This window comes from Pelobates fuscus, chromosome 3, assembly GCF_036172605.1.
Source record: "Pelobates fuscus isolate aPelFus1 chromosome 3, aPelFus1.pri, whole genome shotgun sequence".
NCBI lineage: Eukaryota > Metazoa > Chordata > Amphibia > Anura > Pelobatidae > Pelobates > Pelobates fuscus.
Window position 1 is genome coordinate 274,318,981 of NC_086319.1, and position 21,663 is coordinate 274,340,643.

At 39.4% G+C, this 21,663-nt stretch overlaps 1 protein-coding gene across 6 annotated transcripts in view; it reads left to right on the forward strand.

The window, feature by feature from the left end:
- Window positions 1–21,663, forward strand: part of LOC134603017 (DNA-directed DNA/RNA polymerase mu-like) — a 77,778-nt gene that overhangs the window by 260 nt on the left and 55,855 nt on the right. Inside the window, exons 1-10 of one of the 6 annotated variants that reach the window (XM_063448589.1) lie at window positions 432–585; window positions 1,257–1,460; window positions 1,728–1,920; window positions 5,707–5,811; window positions 6,068–6,238; window positions 8,620–8,691; window positions 10,278–10,398; window positions 10,477–10,609; window positions 10,958–11,060; window positions 19,173–19,242. In XM_063448589.1, coding sequence (XP_063304659.1) covers window positions 434–585; window positions 1,257–1,460; window positions 1,728–1,920; window positions 5,707–5,811; window positions 6,068–6,238; window positions 8,620–8,691; window positions 10,278–10,398; window positions 10,477–10,609; window positions 10,958–11,060; window positions 19,173–19,242 — 1,324 coding nt within the window. In that variant the 5' untranslated portion in view covers window positions 432–433. The other 5 variants (XM_063448587.1, XM_063448590.1, XM_063448586.1 and 2 more) reach the window with 5 other exon arrangements.

Here is a 21,663-nt window from a genome sequence, read left to right on the forward strand (position 1 = left end):
ACAGAATTGGTGGTATTAATTAATAGGAAGGGGGTAGTTATGTGTCTGGGTATATACAGTGGTGGTAGTATTTAATAGGGAGGGTAGTAGTGTTTGGGTATACACAGTGGTGGTAGTATTTAATAGGGAGGGTAGTAGTGTTTGTGGACACAGATGTAGTGGGGGGATATATAAATAAGGGGAGTATTGTGAGTGGATACCTTTTATAGTACACTTTATAGTGTTTGTTGCGTTGCTGTGTAGAGGTGGCACTTGTATAGTGTTAGAGAAGGGGGGGTCCCGGGATTATAACTCTTTCATTGTGCGGCTGGCGGGGGGTGATTGGAGTTGCAGTCTATTTGCGGGGAGAGGCTGGTTCTCCAGCCTAGCTGTACATTACGAGGAAGCACAATGCAGGAAATATGCTGATTTTGGGGTATGTGAACCACTTCCTATGCAGGTCAAAGGTGGTTACTCATGTGTGCTACCTCTCAGAAATGCAAAGTATGAACGAACTACCGAGGGGGGGGATAAAGCACGAATGCAAGGAAGGGCTGTCTTTGTTATTGCTAAGTACATAGAATCAGTGTATGTTTGTACAATAAAGTAAGTGTGCAGCAATGTGTTTGTGTGAGATGTAAAAAAAAAAAAAATGCGTGTATGGAGGCGGAATTGTGTACATAATGCCCTCCAAAATATGCGTGAATAAGGGGTACATTTTGGTGTCTTAATTATTTATGGGAGCTTGTCATTTCTAACCCTAGTTAATCTGCTACACTATAGTGTATTACTTCTTTACTCTAAAATATAAAATGTTTTCAAAGCAACGAGGTTTACCCATTACTGAGATTTGTAATGAATTGGTGGGGTGCAGCAATTTAAGATCAAAATACTTGAATTGGAAATATTCTACAATTAAGCTATTTTGGTGTAGCATTTAAATTCTTTGTCACGTCTCCACAATTCCTTGTTTAGTGAATAGACCCCATGGAAAATACAGGGTAACATTGTAAAGAAATGTGTGAACTAGAACTAGAGGACAAAACTCTGATCTTTTCAAGATTGGTCTGTGCTCTTGTATATTTAAACAGTTCTGCAGTTACAGATGAGTGCTGTTTTAAAAGATTGTGTTATGTAGGTGGTGCTTTTGTAACATTTTTTTGGGGGGTGGGCAGGAAGGGGAGTATTTTAAAAAAAATATATATTTTCATATTATTCCCCGAGTACAGTAGATTTGAAACTCCACTCTGTTGTCTTTTCTTTTCTCAATAAACCAGTAGGTGCTGTAATTCAGCAATGTTCAACATTCCTTTAAAAAGGAGAAAGAGAGAAAACGCATATCCAAGTGGTTTTCCTCTACCTGAATGTTTGTTTCCTGATGTTTGTGTGTTCCTGGTGGAGCGCAGGATGGGGTCTGGCCGGAGAAACTTCCTCACGGCACTGGCACAGAGGAAAGGATTCTGTGTGGTGTCAGAGTACAGGTAATGAGCTGGCCCATTTCTCAAACCCTTTGCTGCAATCATTCTAAATGTAAAGAAACATTCCATTGGTTTAAGATTATTAACAATCTCTTTATTGCCCTGGGTATGTGGTGTGAAAGCGCATGCAGTGCTTGGACATTATCTGTACTGCCCTTGCATTCTGTGACATGGCACTATGCTAAAGTACACTTCTTTCCTAAATGTTATGCATTATTATGACACATACCTTATCAATTTGAACTTTCACACTATTTACTTCCTTTTCAGTGATAGAGTTACTCATGTGGTGTCAGAACAAAACTCCAGCTCTGATGTCATGGCATGGATTGAGAGGCTTACAGGCCAGCCAGTGCTGTCTAGGGAAACTAAGGATGGACCACATCTTCTAGACATCTGCTGGTTCACAGAGAGCATGAGTTCTGGAAAACCTGTAGTGGTGGAACCCAGACACTGTCTAGGGGTAAGTGAAAGATGCACATGTGGCTGAAAGTAGTTCTAGATAAATGTTGCCTTTTGAGGTCATCTGTTTATATGCTGGTACATACAATGGAAATGCAATGATAGTGCAGTTTTTTTTTTTTTTTTTTTTTATTGTGTCACAACACCTCACTCTGCTTTTAATGTATCTATTTGCTTAGTCAGTCATTGTACCTCTTCTATAAAGTACATCCTGGATTATACTAATGCCAGTACAGCTAACCAGTTCCAAGTTCTTCTACAAGATACTGAATCCACTCAAGATTTCCATTTACCATGAACAAGTGGAATTTGATCCATGTTGAATCGGGAGATGTCAGTACAATACACCAGACATAGTGTTTCCTCTGCCAGCAGATATAAGCAAAAGTGGTGTAGGCATAATCAATGTAAACATTAGCGTTTATAGACTGATCAGCCACAACATTAAAACTACCTGCACTCCATCATACAGCGCTACAGAACTTGCTGGCGCTATACACATAATAAAATAATGATAATATCGTATAAGTTCCACTCGTGTTGCCAAAACCGCTCTGATGCATGGACTGTACAATAGCTCTGAACTTTTACTGTAGTATTGAGCACCAAGACATTAGCAGCAGATCCTTTAAGTCCTGCAAGTTGTTAGGAGTGCCTCCATGGATGAGATTTGTTGTTCCAGCACATCACATGGATTCTCAATCGGATTGAGATCTGGGGAATCTGAAGGCCAAAGCAACACCTTGAACTCTTTGTCATGTTCCTTTTCCTTCCCTGGTGTTCTCATTATGTTTTGTGTTGGTCCTTAGACCATTCCTGACATAATTGTGCAATGTGGCAGGCTACATTATCCTGCTGAAAGAGACCACTGTCATCAGGGAACATCATTGCCATGAAGGGATGTACATGGTATGCAACAATCTGTAGGTAGGTAACTTCCACTTGAATGCCATGACCCAAGATTTCCAAGAAGAATATTGCCCAGAGCATAACACTGCCTCCACCAGCCTGCCTTATTTCCATAGTGCATCCTGCTGCCATCTCTTCAGGAAAATGACACACACGCACTCAGCCATCCAATTCAAACTCACAACCCCACTGAACCTGCTTTCAGCGGTGGACAGGGGACATCATGGGCATTCTGACCGCTCTGCGGCTACGGCAAACAGGGGACATCATGGGCATTCTGACCGCTCTGCGGCTGCGGCAAACTGCGATGCACTGTGTGTTCTGACACATTTCTACCATGACCAGCATTATGTTTTTAGCAATAGCAGTAGTGCTTCTTTGTGATCGAACCAGAGGGGCTAGCCTTCACTCCCCACGTGCATCATTGATCCTTAAGTGCCCATGACCCAGACCTAGTTCACTGGTTGTCCTGCGTTGCACCACCTCTGGTAGGTAATAACCAATGCGTACTGGCAACAGCCCACTTGCTGTTTTTGAGATGCTCTGACCCATTCGTGTAGTCATTAATTACTATTTGGCCCATATCAAATCACTCTGATCTTTTTGCTTGCCCGTTTTTCCTGCTCCCTACACATGAAATTCAAGAAGTGACTGTTTATTTGCTGCCACTGTAACACACCTCACCTTTCAGTGATTTTAAACCCTTAAGCTTAAGGAAGCAGTTTTGGTGTATAGATCACGTACCTGCAGTCTCACTACTCCATTATCTGCCATTTAGGAGTCAAATCACTTTGTTTATGCAGCCCTAGTTACACCTCCCTGCATGTGACTTGCATGGCGTCCCTAAACATGTCCTGTAAAGAGTCATCTAATGTTTACACTTCCTTTACTGAAAACTCTGTTTCATTTAGAATTTATCTCCTGCTCTGTTATTAGCTTGCTAGACCCTGCAGCAGCCGCCCATGTGTGATTAAAGTTCAATTTACAGAGCAGGAGATAAAAAGTAAGTTATATCTGATTTGAAAGTGAAACCATTTTTTTCCATGCAGGCTGTGCACATCACAGCCAGGGAAGGTGTGGCTTAACCCCTTAAGGACCAAATATTCTGGAATAAAAGGGAATCATGACATGTCACACATGTCATGTGTCCTTAAGGGGTTAATGGCAGTTAATTGAGCAGTAAAACTTCAGGAAAAAAAAGGCAGTGTTTACATTGCTCCCTAGGTATACCTCCAGTGGCCACTCCTCAAAAGTCTTCCAAAGAGGGAGTATTGGGGGATTGGGTAAATAAAATATCAGACAAAATTTTGAACATACAATCAAGAAATGGGCATAGCTCTCCTATGGCTTTTTAATTTTTTTTTATATATAATATATACATACACACACACACACAACACATAGGAATTGAAAAATGCAACCTGGATTAAATAGATTGCAATATTCTTGTACCAGGACCTAGTTTTCGGTTCACCAGATAAGGTTTTTTTTTATATTGATCAGCCAAGTCTACTTCCCCCATATACTCAGTTCTTCCTCTGACAGAAACAGGCACTGTACATTCAGTGTGCTTTGTAGACAGTGTATATGTATATATATATGTATACATACATATACACATCTTCATCTGTTAACATGAAGAACCACCAACTCTTCCTGGTGGAGAGCTGAAAAGGAGCCTCTGCTGTTTCTGCCGCTTGTCAGGGTTTAGGTGAAACTTTTGTTTTATGCATTGTGCCACATGGTAGGGTTTCTTAACAAAATACATTTTTAAATAAATCAATACTGTTATGATTATCAACCCATAGATAGTAACCCTTAATTAACAAGGGAAGGACTAGATCCCACACAATCTTGACATTTGTGCACAACAGAATCAGGGTATCATGGTGGGTCAAGATTGCTATCCTGCACTTGATAAATCTGAAACGCCCATGTATAGCCAGTAATGGATTCACATAATTGATAGAATTTGATATCATACCGTGACCGCTCAGATGGGATATATTTGAAAAGCAGCCTACCTTTTACATTTCACAAGAAATAAGTCAATAAAAATGTTTTAGTCTGGGATATAATTTTGGAAAAAATTGTCAGACAGGAGTTGGATAAGGTGGATTTTGTAAAACCTGTCAAACAATAGGTTATTTCTACAGTGGGTACAGTTCGTTATCGTTAAAATGGAGGGATTGCAGCATTTGCTCGTCGCGATTCCTCTCCATAACTTGTGCCAGTAGAACCTGATTTTTCACAAAACCTATAAGGGTTAGTAACACAATTTAATTTTTTTATTTCTGTGACATGATTTTTTTTTTTTTTTTTTCCCTTGGTTTTTTTTTTCCGTAATGTGACCCTGGAATCGCAGAAAGATACTGGTTGGTAAACAAGTTGGTTTTCTCAACCATCAGCTTAAATATGACAAAGTGGCTAAAATAGTTCACTGGCTCACAAACATCTGCTGTTGTCGTGCTGCCAGCTGTAGCTGTGAGTGGGGGGGGGGGGGGGGGGTATATCTGGGGCAGTCAAGTTTTGGGAGTACCTTGTTTTTCTCTGGCACTGGGGCATCCAAAGTGCATCCTTGTAGATGGTGGTGGGGACTCGCTTAGGGGCTTAAGTTAGAGGCTGTGATGGTGTTACTATCAGAGCCTGCTGGAATGACGCATGCTTCCTCCGCCGTATAATAGCGTGCCATCTTAGTGGGATTAATTAAAGCTATGTCCTTGAGTGGTTAATTTACCTATAGGTCTCAATGAGTTCCCCAATAGGGAGCTGCTTTTTTTTTTTTGTATCTCAAACTTTCAAATCTGGAGCATGTATTGTGACTGTTTAAAAGAAAATGGTATTTAGTAATTATTTATTTATTTTTAACTTTCTTAAGGTTGTACAGCCCCTGGCTACTCCTGAAAAAGTACTCAGAACGCAGATGCCATCATATACTTGTCAGAGACGAACACCATTAAACCATCATAATAGCACACTTACGGTAACTAGCTGTACATCAAAGGGTACCTGGCTGGGAGTGGGTTTTAGTTATGTCATCCTTTTGACTTTTGCTTGAGTTTCTGCATACATTATTCATTGCATGGCTGTTTAGAGAAATCCACTATGTGTGTTACATGTCTGAAACCACAAAGTGTATTTCAGAAAATGTGAATTGCCTATTTGAAACAGAGCCCCTTTGTCACCTTGGTAATGAAACTTTATTGAACAGTATCACTTATCTCTTCATTCTGTCACAGGACGCTCTTGAAATTCTTGCACGGGCAGCTTTCTTTCAAAGTTCAGAAGTTCGCTATTTAGGTTTCACTAGGGCTGCATCTACATTAAAGTCTTTGCCCTTTAAATTGCAATCTGCAGAGGAAGCCAAGGATCTGCCGTGGTGTGGAGGTCACTGCAAAACAGTCATCCAGGTATGAGGACATGGCATAACATGGTAGTAAGACACGTTTAACCAGGCTGAATAGTGTTAAAATAAAACAAAAGCAGAAAATAGTTTTTAATTTTTATTTTTTGGTCTCCAAACTGTTTTATTGAATTAGATATAACCGTTTTGCATTAGCTATTTTATAACCACTTGACATCGAATTGAAAACATAATGGCAAAAAAAGTTAAACTATTTTAGCCTATATTTTGCATTTCAGTTTTTAATTCACTAAAGTGAGAATTCAAAGTAAGTTTTAAATTTAAGGTCAAAATAGCCATTTGGAAAAAATTCTCTGTCCGCTATGTTTCCAGTTTGGCTACTTTGACCTTTAAAGCGGCCCTGTCACCATCTGAGGACTTTGCAAAGACCCTGATGTTGACATTGCTATTAAGGGTACCGGCAGGCAGCAAATGTGATTTGTACTGATGATTTCCATTAGCTTGGTATTGAAGCATGACCATAATGTGTCTCTGATTACAGTAGCTATGGTTAAGGATTGTGTGGGCAAAACTAATGATTGGGATTGAGAAAGATTTGTGTTTCCATTTGTGAGAATGATTTTTCTGACAATTTGCTTTGGTTTTAAAAAAAAATAAAATGTATTCTTTATTTTTGCAATGACAGAAATTGCGATATATCAACAACATAGAGGCTTGTGCATAAGCCAAATCTGTTTCATCCATCATATTTGTTGTGTTACAGAAAAAATCAAGTGGCATTAAAGTATACATGTTGGCATATAGTGGTAACAGGTATGTTCGCAATCTGTCAAAGTTTTTAAAATTTTATAAAAAAGAAGAAACAAACAACGTAATATAGCATAACTGCTCTGCTGATCTATTTCGGAAGGATGTGAGTCGTATGCCGCACCGCTAAACCTGTAAGGGTCAGCGGCCGCCATAGGGACGGGGAGCCCGATGACTCGCAATTTGATTTGCTTTTAATGCACTTTTTGGGAGGAGGGTGTGGAGTGGACAAATGTTTCCATTATAAATTGTTGGGGTGTGGAAAACAGATAAGATGTGAAGAGGCACGGCTAGGTGAGGTACCCTAAAGAGGCAATGAATAAGGTGTCAATCGATTCTCTGGATGGATGTTAAAAGTGTGGAGGCAAATAGGGGAGCTCTGATTTAATCTCTGGCTTTGAATACGTGTCAGATAATAACAGCTGCTAAAATCGAATTCTGACCATGAGCAGTGGGCAGTCTCGGGTATAGCCTGCACAGACTGCAGTATGGTGGAGTGTATTGCAATAGGACTCAAAAACAATATGAGGAAACTCCAAAAAGATCCAAAATGCATTTAAGTCTGATGAGGTCCTTTTTGTAGGGGTATATTAATACATTTCAAAATCCTCATACAGTACAATGCAGCCCGGAGAGCTACGGAGTATGGTGAAAATGAGGCTTCCTCTTCACAACTAGGCAATTATTAATAACCACAGGCTACTAATAAGGTAGAGCACTTTACATACAATGTGGTACTTAAGTTCCACATGATATATAAAGCGCTCCAATTTATTTTTTATTATCTGTATCTGTTTTCTTGGGTACTGAGATAAAGGATCTCACACAGGTGTTTAAAAGCAGCTTTTTATGGTCTCTACTTGTGTGATAACAGGTGGTTGTTTCTGTTTCCTTCTGTAGATGACATAGCCCTACTATATGGTAGGCACTTTTCCCTGTTGCACCAGCAATATGATAAAATAAAAATTTAATCACAGTCCACTTTGTTAAAGAGCTGTGGATTGAATTCCAAGATGGTTGATGAATGTGGTAACAGAGGCCCAGTATACCGGGCCAGACTGGCCAAATGCTCTACAGCGATCAGACAAATTGTTGCTAGGGTTGGCACCCCAAAATCCCTAGTTCTTTATGGCATGGAGCCAGCAGCATGGAAGGTATGCTCCACTATCTGAGAGCAGAGCTCCAGACCACAAGTGTGGGCCTGCCTCATGGGTGATTGCAGCCAGTGTAGCCTAGAAACATAGCTGACACCTGGGAGAGGCACTGGAGAAGAATTTCTGGAATGTGGATACCGCAGTGTCCCCTCAAATGGAGATAGCCTATCATGTCCCCGCAGAGAAGGCCAGGTGGGTGGTAGACTCTCAGATGCACAGAGGTTTGCCATGTTCTCCGCCACCTCAGGAAGTCACAAAGTTTGAAACCTGTGTTTCTAGATATTCCTGCTTAATCACTGGTAAATTAAATCTGTTCCACATATGTGGATGTGCACAAATTGGGCACATGTGTTACCCTCAAGGCCTGGAATGAGCAACTTCAGGAAAAAATGCAGTTTCAAACAAGAATAAATACATATAGGTAATAAATATATAATTAATATAATATTTTTGTGCTTACACTCAGGAAATCCTGGAAGGAGGAGTATGCAGAGAAGTGGAAACTATTAAAAGCAATGCGCAATACCAGGCTATGCAGGTATGGGATAGTGGTTAAACACGCATTGTTTGTACTGTATAGTTGTGGGGTTGGAGGTTATCTGCCTTTTTTACAAAACGGTCATTTCTGACTACTTGTCACCTAACGTCACTCCTGATGTCTCTTAACTGGTAGCCTAAGAGGCACACAAAACAATTCTTTGTGGTTACTTTATTGCATTTGCACTGCATGCAAGAAGCAACATCACCAGCGGGCCATTAACCTTAAAGGGATCATATACTCCTGAAAATAATCATTGTTTTGGGAATTATTTTCCTTAAAATATCTCCGGCTTTATAAAGGTTCAGTAGCAAAGATGAAAGGTTGCTTTGACCATAGACTAATAAAGTCTGCTCATGAATATGACTTTGTGCGCACAGGTGTTTTATTATGTTTCCTGCATTTGAGACTCACCATCCCTGCTTGGCTGTACCTTAATTAGTATACTGAGCATCTGCGATCTCATTTGGACTTGAACCATGCATGCTATTATTGTTATGGTATGAATTCCTGTAACCCCCAGTGTCCAGTCATTTTTTATATTTTTTTTTTGTGAATGGCCAGCTGCCAAAGAATGGGCAAATAATTTGGACACTTGGAATTCTAAGCACGTTGTCAGTGCTGCTGAAATCTGGACACAATTAGGGCTCATTCTGAGTCAGAATTGCAAAAATCAGAACATTGTTACAGTGTCAACAATTTCAGATATTACTGTCTAAATGGGCCCCATTCGGACTCTAGTAAATAGCCCTTGCAACTGCATATTGTTTAGGCTGGTATATGGACTAGTGGGAAACTAGAAACCCCTAATTTAAATTGGTAGCAGAAAATAGCCATGTGAGTTAATTTTTGTTTTGTATTTCTGGTTCAAGAATGTTTTCAGAGGATGGAAGATGTATCTCCCTATAAGTGGAAATTAAGGAAGTGTTTTTTATGGTTTCTCTGGTAAAATCAACTTCATTATGTCAAGAGGGAATCCAGAGTTTAGCTAATCTAATCACTCTCAGCCAATGAGGTAGGCAATGAGGAACTTTTGTCTCTCTGGCATTATTAGTTGGGAGTGGTATTCTATAACAGTCTGACTATGTAAAAGGGGGTTGCCAGGGCACTCCTGGCACTATAGTCACTAAAGTGAGCTATTTTAATAGCGTGGGAGTGTTAAGAAGTCATTGAGTTTAGGATTCATTGCCTTATGAGCTACTTAAAGGGTTATTTCAAGCATTAGAACCACTACAGATCAAGTGAGGTGTACTGGCATGTTTCCCCATTGGCTTACCGTTCTCAGCCATTGAATGCAATATTGACTGGGCTGGCTGATTACACACTAATGATACTGCTGGAAGGAAGGTGGAGTTTCATAGCAAAACACTATATGACCACTTCAAATCACTGAAGTGGTAATGGTGTTTTGAATAACCCTTTAACCCCTTAAGGACCAAACTTCTGGAATAAAAGGGAATCATGACATGTCACACATGTCATGTGTCCTTAAGGGGTTAAACTGATTTGGGAATATTGCACTTGCTGTGCAGTTGTTATCCAACATGGATTTTAGGTAGACCATTTTAATCCTGTCCTTTCAACAGCTTTTAACAGGTATTTATGGCGTTGGTGTGCGTACGGCAGAGCGGTGGTACCAGGAGGGTATACGAAATCTTAATGACCTAAAAAACACAGAATCCAAACTAACAGTAGAGCAGAGAACAGGTGAAGCTCAGAGAGAATTTAAATGTTAAGATCCACTGTTTATGGCTGTACAATAACTTGCATTGTTTGTGTTACTAGGGTTACAATATTATAAAGACTTGCAGCAACCTGTGACTCGTGAAGAAGCAGAACGGGTAGAACAGCTGGTAAAGGATGCTTTGCTGAGGTTCATCCCAGATGTCCAGATTACAATGACGGGAGGGTTCCGTAGGTAGGAAACCCAAACTATGTAGAAGTTGGTAAAGTATGTTTGCCTGTCACTTACTATCTTAAAGCAAAAGGTGAACATTACTCAAGTGAGCATTTATTTTCATTATAAAAAAAAAAAATTACATTCAATTAACCGTTCATATGTGCTTCAGTTCTAAGTAATGTTATATTTGTTAGTGGAAGCCGTTTTTATTTTTGTATTATAACATACAAAATTTAATTTGCTATACTCTAACCAGAAGTAGCTAAAATATATATATTTTAATAAAAAAATGTAAAATATATTTTGATTATACATGCATAGACATCAGTATAAAATGTCCTCTTCTTTTGAATGTATTTGTTACAGGGGAAAGCTGGAGGGCCATGATGTGGACTTCCTTATCACACATACTAATGAAAGTGCTCTAACTGGGCTTTTGGAAAATGCTATTGATTGTCTCAAGAGTAAGGTGAGCAATCTTTTATTATTAGTGTACTTTATTAACTTAAATCTAAAATGGACTTCTACTTCACTCAAGAAGTTTAATACTTTGATAGAAAGGAATTGATTTGCAAAAATAAGAAAATGAATGCAGCACAGAAGATCAGGAGGCATTACTTGCTTTGAAAAAGAATACACCACTTCTGTAGTGTATTTACATTCAATTTCCTTTGGGTTCCATGTGATATCCCAGCTTAACCCTTCAATGACATTAAGATGCTTATTGCCATCCTAAAAAAACGATGGACTTTTAGACCTTAAGCACACAGCTTTAGTTTTGCACTTAAGTACATAAGCAATCTTTGCTGTGTTTATGTTCAATTGCAATGGCTATCTTAAAAAATAAAAATAAAAAAAATAAACAAATGTTGTTGTCCTGCTTAACAGAGTACATCATCAGGGTTATCTACCAAATTGAGAATTCAAAGTGAATTTCAAATTTAAGGCCAGACTGAAAGCAAATTTGACCTTAAAATTGAAATTCATCTTGAATAACCCTGCATCATCTTGAATAACCCTACATATGTCTAGGATTTAATTTTGTTTTTGGCAATTATGGGTAACAAATACAAAAGTATTTATTTATTTTTTAATATATGTGTAATTTTGTGTTTTGTAAACCTGTTGTACTCTATAAACCTTTAATCCTTTATAAACCCTTAAATTGTGTTAAGCTCCGGAGCACAATACCCTCAATGTATGCCTTTGCCACTATCCTGTAAAACTACAGTGTTGTATAAAAGACCTGACCATTTCAGTTTTTATAGTTAGATTTTTGATAGATGGATTTAATGGGCATATGTCTAATTTGTGGGCCATTCTAGCAGTTTGACAGTTCAAATTACTCCACAAAGGCCTATTATTTGTAAAAGTAAGACCCTTCAGGGTATTTCATATGGTGTATATTGTGCCTTAGCATGCTGCTCTTTCTTTACCAGTTTATTTATTTATTTTTAAATACATATTGCATTGTAGGTGGGCAAATATTTTCTTTTGTAAATCTGTTATGTGCTACTATGATTAAACACCCAAATTATACAAACTAGTATTATGCTAACTCTTCTGAGTAAAACAATTCCCCTAATGTATGCCATTGCCACTATCTTGTGAAATTACAGTGCCATATGAGTCCCTGTCTATTTCAGTTTTTACAGGTGTGTTGTGTTTTTTTTTATTTTACAATTCTGATAAATTTGATGGGACTGGGACTGGATCTCATGTTGGGGCATTGTAAAAGTTATGTTTGACACAGTATTCCAATTCCCTAAACTTGGCAACATATCCGGAGTACAACAGTATCCCCTATGTATACCTTTGCAAAGTACCAACCCATGTCCTATAATTAGTGTTAGAAGTATTCCCTCTGCTGATGTCAGCAGAAGGATTTCCTTTCTGGTCCTACTCCTGACCCTAATCCTTATTCTTACTCTAACCACGATCTTAGAAATAGGGTTAGGATGCTGATAAGGATTAACAAGGGATTTGATGTCCGTTATGGAAATAGATTGCTGACTTGGCAGAGGGAATTTCTTACAGTGCTGATTGCTCTGTACTGTATACTAGCAGTGAGAGAGAGAGAAAAGGGGACCCTTTTTGCTGGTAAAATGGTACATGACAAAATTATTAAATCATTGGTCCTTAACCCCTTAAGGACACATGACGTGCCTGACATGTCATGATTCCCTTTTATTCCAGAAGTTTGGTCCTTAAGGGGTTAAAGGAAAGACCTCCACAATGGAATCATTAGGGCAGCATGGAATATCCTGCACTTTAGATTCGAGCAGGGTTTAATCACTAAAAAACTAAATCTAATATAGGTGGAAAAGGCACTCCTAATTTACTTTAGTTAGCTTCCGCATGTTCTTCAAAACAAGCCAGAAAAAAACAACAAATTAAATAAAGAAAAAAAGGGGGTGTACTAAAATTCTATGAAAATATCATATACTTATCTGAGAGGATATGGGCTTCACTAAAGCTTCATTATAGCTTAAAAGAATAACAAACCCATAGTGTGCATAATCTAAACATTTATCTGACAATTCTACACTTTTATAGCTTTAAAAAGTTGTCCTATCTCTTTAGTTTTATAAAATTAACTGTCAAAAAGTGCATTAATAAATGTATGGATGCAAATCAGTTAAAGTGCAGATTTTCATAAGGTCAAATTTACTAAACCAAAATATATACAAATGTAATAAAGAAATATTAGAGAATGCCACATAAGTATTGTGTGTATATATATACAACCTTAAAGGGGCACTATAGCATACGGAACACAAACCTGTATTCCTGACACTATAGCTCTTAAACTACCGTTTAGGTGGTCGGGCCCCCCCTTACCCCTGGTTGCAAAGGTGATTTACTCACCTTTTTCCAGCGATGCTTGGGTCTCCTCGCATATGGCTCTGCCCTTGATTCGTCTCCTTGGCTGACATCAGGATTGGTTGACTTGGCTGAGCTCTTAAATTCTAAAAACCTCAGCCAAGGAGCCATAGCAGGGAGCAGAGCCAAACGCCGCCCTGGCCAATCAGCATATCTATAGGGAAAGTTTTCAGCATCTCAATACAGAGAGTGGAGATGCTGAACGTGTGCAGCACTGTCCGGGGAAGTACATCGAGAGGCCATTAGAGGTGTTAATGCAAACACTGCTTTTTCTCTGAAAATGCAGTGTTTACATTAAAAATCTTACAGGGACAGGCTATACTCACCAGAACAAATACAATAAGCTGTATTTGTTCTGATGACCATAGTGTCTCTTAGTAAAATCTATAGTGAAACACAAACTCATAGCAAGGTGCTACAAATAAAACACTTTGCATGAAAAATACTGTCTATAATATGAAGGCAAATCTACAAAGTAGTTATTGATGATGATAATTAAAAAAGGGAAATGAATAATAAAACCTCCAAAAGTAGCGCATAATACTACAGAAGTTAGAAATGGATCCTTTCCCACCGAAGGTGAAATCATTTTTTTTCCAACTGTTTCAGACTAGCTAATGACTACCAATGATTCTGCCAGATGTGGAGTTATACCTTAGGTAGCAGAAGGCTTAATCTCTGTATGTGCAGTGTTTTATTACTGGCTTTTATTCCCACCCCCCAAAATGCTTCACATAGGAACTCTAGGCACTATGACCACTTCAAATCACTGAAATGCTCATCATGATTAGAGTAACAGTTTAAATTCTTGTGGAACAACACTTAATACACATTCTTGGTTTTGTTTTGGTTCATTACTAGGATAATTGCCTCAGTCTTTAACCCCTTAAGGACCGGACTGTTTTTGCGATGTTGTACATTTGCGACAAGGCCTCTTTTTTTACACTTTTGTGGTGTTTGTGTTTAGTTGTAATTTTCCGCTCTCTCATTTACTGTTCCCATACAAATTATATATTGTTTTTTTCAGGACAATAAGGGCTTTCTTTACATACCAGTATTTATATAATTTCATGTAATTTAATTTAAAAAAAAATATGATAAAAAAATTGGAAAAAATACTTTTACTTGAAAAATCTTTTATTCCTCTACAAAAGCGAATGAAAAAACTGCTAAATAGATTCAAAATGTTGTCCTAAGTTTAAAAATACCCAGTGTTGACATGTTTTTTTGCTTTTTTTTGCAAGTTATAGGGCTATAAGCACAAGTAGGATATTGCGGTTTCAAAACATACATTTTAAAAATTTACCAATAGTGACATTGTAACACTCTGATCTGTCATAAATCTCTGAATAACACCCCACATGTAGATATATATATTTTTTTAAGTAGACAACGCAGGGTATTCAATATGGGGTATGTCCAGTCTTTTTTAGTAGCCACTTAGTCACAAACACTGGCCAAAGTTAGCGTCATATTTGTTTGTGTGTGAAAAAAGTAAAAAACTAAATTGAACGCTAATTTTGGCCAGTGTTTGTGACTAAGTGTGATTGGACATACCCCATTTGCAATACCTTGAGTTGTCTTCTTTTGCAAATGGTATGCCATCATGGGAGTAATTCTCATTCCTGGGCTACCATACGCTCTCAAAGGAAACGTAACCAACCTGGCCATTTTTAATGTAAAAATATTTGACCCTGTAACTTTCATAAACGCTATAAAACCTGTACATAGGGGGTACGGTTATACTCGGGAGACTTTGCTGAACACAAATATTAGTGTTTCGAAACAGGAAAACGTATCACAACAATTATATCATCAGTAAAAGTGCTGTTTGTGTGTGAAAAATGCAAAACATGTCACTTTCACTGACAATATCATGGCTGTGATATGTTTTACTGTTTTGAATAACTAATATTTGTATTCAGCGAAGTCTCCCGAGTAAAACAGTAGCCCCATGTTACAGGTTTTAGGGTGTCAAAGAAAGTCACAGGGTAAAATACAGTACTAGCAAATTAAATTCTCTGGACATTCGGCCTGGGTTGGCATGCAGGTCCCTCAAATTGCAATCAATAAAATTACTTAATTATGTAAAAATATTACATAAATACGCACGTAGAATTTAAATATATATGCATATTTATATATTTGAAGTCTACATCTATATTTATATAATTCATGTAATTTTGTATATGGATATATGTATATTTCATATTATTATTAATATTTATTTATATATACATAGATATATATATATATACAATTTCATTCTAAGTGTATTTTGATATAAATATATATATTATCAAAATACAGTTAGAATAAAATTTCATATAGATATATAATTTTTTTTAAATGTTTACCTTTTTTTATTTAATTTAAATTACTTATTTGTATTTTATTTTATAATATATATAGTTATATATATTATATATGTGTGTAATTTAATTATAAGTGTATTTTTATATTAATATATGTACATATTAATATAAAAATACACTTAGTATGACATATATATGAAAGTTAATGTTAATAAAAATGGAGATATATATATATATATATATTAATCTCTGTTAAGTGATCACATGGCCCCAGGGGTCCTAATCCGCCATGGGGAGACTGTCTGGGCTGCACGCAGTCTCCCCACACCGGGAGCACCGCCGATCGCCGCTGGGGGAACGACGGCGATTGGGTAAGTACATAAGACCGCTGTGACGGTTCAGGACCGTCAGCGGTCGGCAACGCAAAAATGCCGATGACGGTCCTGAACCGTCACCGGTCCTTAAGGGGTTAATAAATAAAATAACAATTCTAGATTAAACTGAGGCTACAAGCACCATAACCTCTCTCCATAGGTTAAGGAGCAATCATTTCCCCAATCTTAATCCCTTATTTATAACTGCTTATAAATGTAGTCTTTTTCAGAATTCAACATAGCCAAGTAGTGTAGTCCCCAACTAGAGTAACCTGATCAACGCAATTTACTGTGAAAGAACCTGTACCGGAATCTCACCTGTGCACCACTCCCAAACCTTGAGCTGTCATGATTTTGTGATTAACTTTTTATAATTCCCTGTAAACCTTTCTGATGAATAAGATTTGCTACAATGTCCTGAATTACATGGCATATTAACTTCTGTTACTCATAGTTTATGGGATATGGTTTAATGAACTCTAAGTAGAAGTTGCAAACTCTGGGTCTACTATTTTTTTTTTTTTTTAAATGGTGGTTGTGATGAAAGTAGCCTCGTCACTGGCTCCTCCTACCCTGTGACTATGGCCCCTGCAATAGACCTGGCTATAATACTTCAAAACAGGCTCTGTTTGGGCAATTGGGACTATATGGTTCGTTTACCGAACAACCGCACGAACAGAGACTACCCTGGAGCTTGTTAACACCTATTAACAACTTGGAACGTTTCTCACCACAGTGTTCTAATTGTTCGTCTGGGTGGCCGCAATTCCTATGAACAAACACGAGGTGGCGTCCATCTTGTTTCGCATGAACGCAGGCAGCGATGTTTGGGCATGGAACTGAAATCGGACACAGAAATTCCCGAACACCGCTGGACCTCCATCATCGCCTGCGCTAGTTTCTATTCAGCTTAGAAGGGCACTGTTCAGTGAGATCATTCGTCTGGATGAGGGGAACAAGCTCCAGGGTAAGACTACTGACTCTGTTCGGTTGTTTGTTCGTTTTCAAACTACCGAACTAGAGCGACCGCAAGCCCTGATTCTCTGGAACTGTTTTGGGCATGGGACCATGACGGCGGTCGGTCAAATAAATGACTTCCATAAAATTTCTGAACCCCTGAACTGATCTGGGTGATTTTTGGATATGTTGTTCACCCAGATCTATCAGGGGGTGTAACATTCATGGGGATATGTTGTGTTTTGGGGACATTGCCTGGAGATAATTGGGTTAATGCAATATCTGACTCAATTATCTCACAGGCAGAGGGGAGGGATTGTATGTTTGTTATGGGAGTGTTGTACATTTAATTACTGTTCTGATTGGTTTGTAAGCTTTGTGTCCCTGTCCCCCAACAAGATCCATGGGGCGTACACCTTGTTTGGGGACTTGCATAAAAGGCCAGCTGTGGCTTCCATTAACCCCTTAAGGGCACATGACATGTGTGACATGTCATGATTCCCTTTTATTCCAGAAGTTTGGTCCTTAAGGGGTTAAACAGAATGCTTTACCCTTTCATGAAGTCTTGACTCATGTTTGGGGGATTGAAGAAGTACATACACGCTGGAGATTGCTATATCACAATACTCCCCTGAGTATAATCACTAGCTCTTCTAGTGCTGCAGCGGCTCGTGGGGTTTACGGTGGTTATGGTGTTCCAGTGCAGTGATTGACGGAGGTACCCAGTCGGGGTGCCAGGCGGTCCGTCACAGTGGTTTTCTCTGGTGTATAATTGTAAATAAATATTTTACATTTTATTGCGCAAAGCTCTGTGAGTTCACCGTCCTTGAGATAGAGATATATTTAAGGCTGGGCCTGTTGTTTTGGGAGAGGCTTGGGGGTTACCTTTATAAGGGCCTCCAATCCTCTCTCCCATACTGTTATTGGTCTGGCGAGTTGAGTTGTGACTACTTTCGGTCACTCACAAGTCGCCATTTTGCAAGTTTACCTGTATCCTCATGGTCCTGTCTCCTAGCTTGCTGTCCATTTTTTTTCACCACTTACCGACTGCTAAACTTCACCTCCAGCCCGCTTCCTACTTCTGCTTCCTCGGAGACTGACTCAGAAGCAGCCTCTTGCCTATAAGTCGAGACCCAAACAGTCGCGCCACAGTCGTGTTTTCATAGCGTTACCCCCGTTTGGGTCTATTCCCTTTACTTGTTTCGCACGCTTGCATTTAATTTGTTTCGGCCCGTTCGGGCATAATTGCACATATAGTTATTCCCATATGCTGAGCTTCGTGGGGCTTGTTCGGTTCTTTTACCCGCACGAACAAATAATTTGTTCGGTTCCTTTTTCGCATTTTAAATTCTGTGCGTATTTCTAAACTTATGCAAACAAGTTCTCTTTCGGTTCTAGGAGTCGCACAAACACTCGGTTGCGGAGTGTTTGTGCAAATCTTCCCGATTCCCTTAAATAACGTTAGTTCTCTTAAATAGATAGTTATAGGAATATATTTTGTTATATGTAATTCTAATGTTTTTAGCAGAATCCCCCTATGTGCATAGCCTGGTACTGCAGTCTGATTTTATATTATTTATTTTATTATTTATATAGCGCCAGGAAATTCCGTAGCGCTGTACCCTAGTGAATTAAAATTATATTATATAAGATAGTTCATCGGTTATTAAATTAAACCTATATCTTACATGTTTTAGATTATGCTGGGTACGTCTATATATATATATATATATATATTCTCTCTATCTTTGGACGTCCAGGAAGTTGTCATTTCTAGGTTAGTCACAAGTTTATATATATATATATATATATATAATCATGTCATAATTCTACACCTTCCTCTGTTGTTTATTCTCTTGTTTCACTTATTTAGGTGACATGCTTTGTCCAACTTTTTTTTTGTCAGGGTGCTCATCATTCCTGGCAGCATTTGCCATTATTTGCCTCGTGTCCAACAGTAGGGTATGTTACTTTTATTTATTTGGGTCCACGATCTGGCACACACAGAAGCATTCGTTCTCAGATACTGTTCTACGTTTTTTTAAATTTTAGGTTGCTGTACCCATTTATACTATCCTTACTCTACTTCTATGGAACCTACTTTCAGACTTTACAGTCTCAGGTACGACATTACTTTTTCGGTCTAAAAAGGGTCCCCTATTAGTAGAAATTAATTTGCTGTTGGGTATCTAGGTGCCCAATATGGTACGTTTTCTGGCCTTTATGCCATAGTCTAGTGGTCCTGTGAGGCCAACACCCATCCTAATACTCGGAGGTATACGCCATCGGTCCAATAGTTATTTGCCTCGCATAGTCGCATAGAGAGGGCCTCACCTGTCACTCCCATACTATCTTCTGCTTTAAATGTCACTGAGAGGCCGATACCCCGCCACAAAGTTCGCTGGCCTCAACAATCCCCCCGAGCCAACACATAGTTAGAGCCTCTTGAGCCGCTTGGCAACTAGCAGGGCCTCACCTGTCACTTTTAGTGGAATTGTTTTGCCACTTGGCAATAGCTAGCCTGCCAGTATCTACTGGGTTTTCACACTAAACGGTACTTTTATATTTCTGTATGTCCAAGGCTCTTGATGTCCCTTCCAGGCACTCCTGCTACGTCTGGTACTCCTTCCAGCAGAGAAGACACAAATAGTCCATCGCTCAGATCGTGGACTATACCACGTATCACTGCTGAACTCTGCAGGAGGAATATCCAATTTCCGGCCACTGCCAGGAAAGCAGAGTTGTTTAAGAGTCTTAATCTTAACAGAGACAACTCTGATGCTGGGTAGGGGCCTAGTGGATCCCAGCCGCCTGGTGTCCAAGCCATGATAGCATCTTTATTATCATTGGACTGATAAACGATTGGTTGGAGCAGTTGGAAACTACAAGTATTCTTACATTGCCTACTAGACCCACAGATGCTATCCCAGCAGCATCTGCACCGACAAAACCGGGTAATTCTCTGGTTCCACTGAGAGCCCCTGAGGCTATAAACCCATCGCATATGATTCCAGCTCATCTTTAAAAGGACATCCTGAAAGGCAAGGATGTTAACCTGGTTTCGCTCCTTATTGCCTCCCAGGATGTAATTGAGAATAGGACATATGCGTATGGGGATATTTCATTGGTGCTTAAAGCAATAGACCCGAGGTTGAATAAAAAGTTATCTTTGCCTGAATGTTTATTGTTCCATTTATCCTGAAAAGATAGAACCGGTTGTGTACATGCATAAGCTTGTGGATCTGCTCAATCGAGCTTACATTCTATAGGAGGTGGGGTGTAAAACACATTAGGACAGGAATTTGCAGTCAAATAAGGTGGGCTGCCCTTTAGGAGAGAGCAAGAGACCGGTATGTGAGGTAGAGGTTAGTCTTGGAGGCCATAAGCTTTCCTAAAGAGATGGGTTTTAAGGCAATTCTTAAAAGATGCAAGATTAGGGGAGAGTCTGATGGCGGTAGGCAGGCTATTCCATAGGAAGGGAGCCGCCCGCGGGAAGTCCTGCAAGCGTGAGTTGGCTGTACGGGTGCGGACAACGGACAGGAGGTGGTCACGGGCAGAGCGGAGAGACCGGCAAGGGACATACCTATGGATCTGTGAGGAGATATGAGGGGCTAGAGTTGTTCAGTGCTTTATAGGTGTGAACTAGTACCTTGAATTGACTCCTATAGGATACAGGAAGCCAATGTAAGGACTGGCAGAGGGGTGAAGTGTGAGAGAACCGACTAGAGCGGAAAATCAGTCTGGCAGCAGCGTTCATTATGGACTGTAGCGGTGCAGTACGGCTTTTGGGAAGACCAATCAGGAGAGGGTTGCTCAAAGGTGAGGCCAGAATCAAGTATGACGCCAAGACAGTGCACTTGCAAGGATGGACTGATGTGGGTACCACAAATTTGAAGGGAGAGCGAAAGAGGAGGATCAGTATTAGGAGGAGGAAAGACAAGGAGCTCCGTTTTAGAGAGATTGAGTTTCAGAAAGCGGGAGGACATCCAGTCAGAAATGGAAGAAAGGCAAGCAGTGACACGTTGCAGGACAGCAGGGGAGAGGTCCGGGGAGGAGAGATATAACTAGGTGTCATCAGCGTACATGTGGTAGTGGAATCCAAAAAAGGTAATAAGTTTGCCAAGAGAGGCAGTATAAAGAGAAAATAGAAGGGGACCAAGGACAGAGCCTTGGGGGACTCCAACCGAGACAGGACGAGGCGAGGAAGTATCATTAGAAAAGGAGACACTAGATGAGCGTTGGGAGAGATAAGAGGAAAACCACGAGAGGACAAAGTCACAGAGACCAAGTGATTGAAGAGTTTGAAGAAGGAGGGCATGATCAACGATGTCAAAGGCGGCAGAGAGGTCAAGAAGAAATAGTATGGAGTAGTGGCCTTTGGATTTAGCTGCAATTAGGTCGTTAGTAACTTTGATAAGCGCAGTCTCAGTAGAGTGGAGAGGGCGGAAGTCAGATTGAAGAGGGTCAAGGAGAGAGTTGGAATTGAGGAAATGAGACACACGGGTAAAGACAAGTTTTTCCAGAAGCTTTGAGAAAAAAGGGA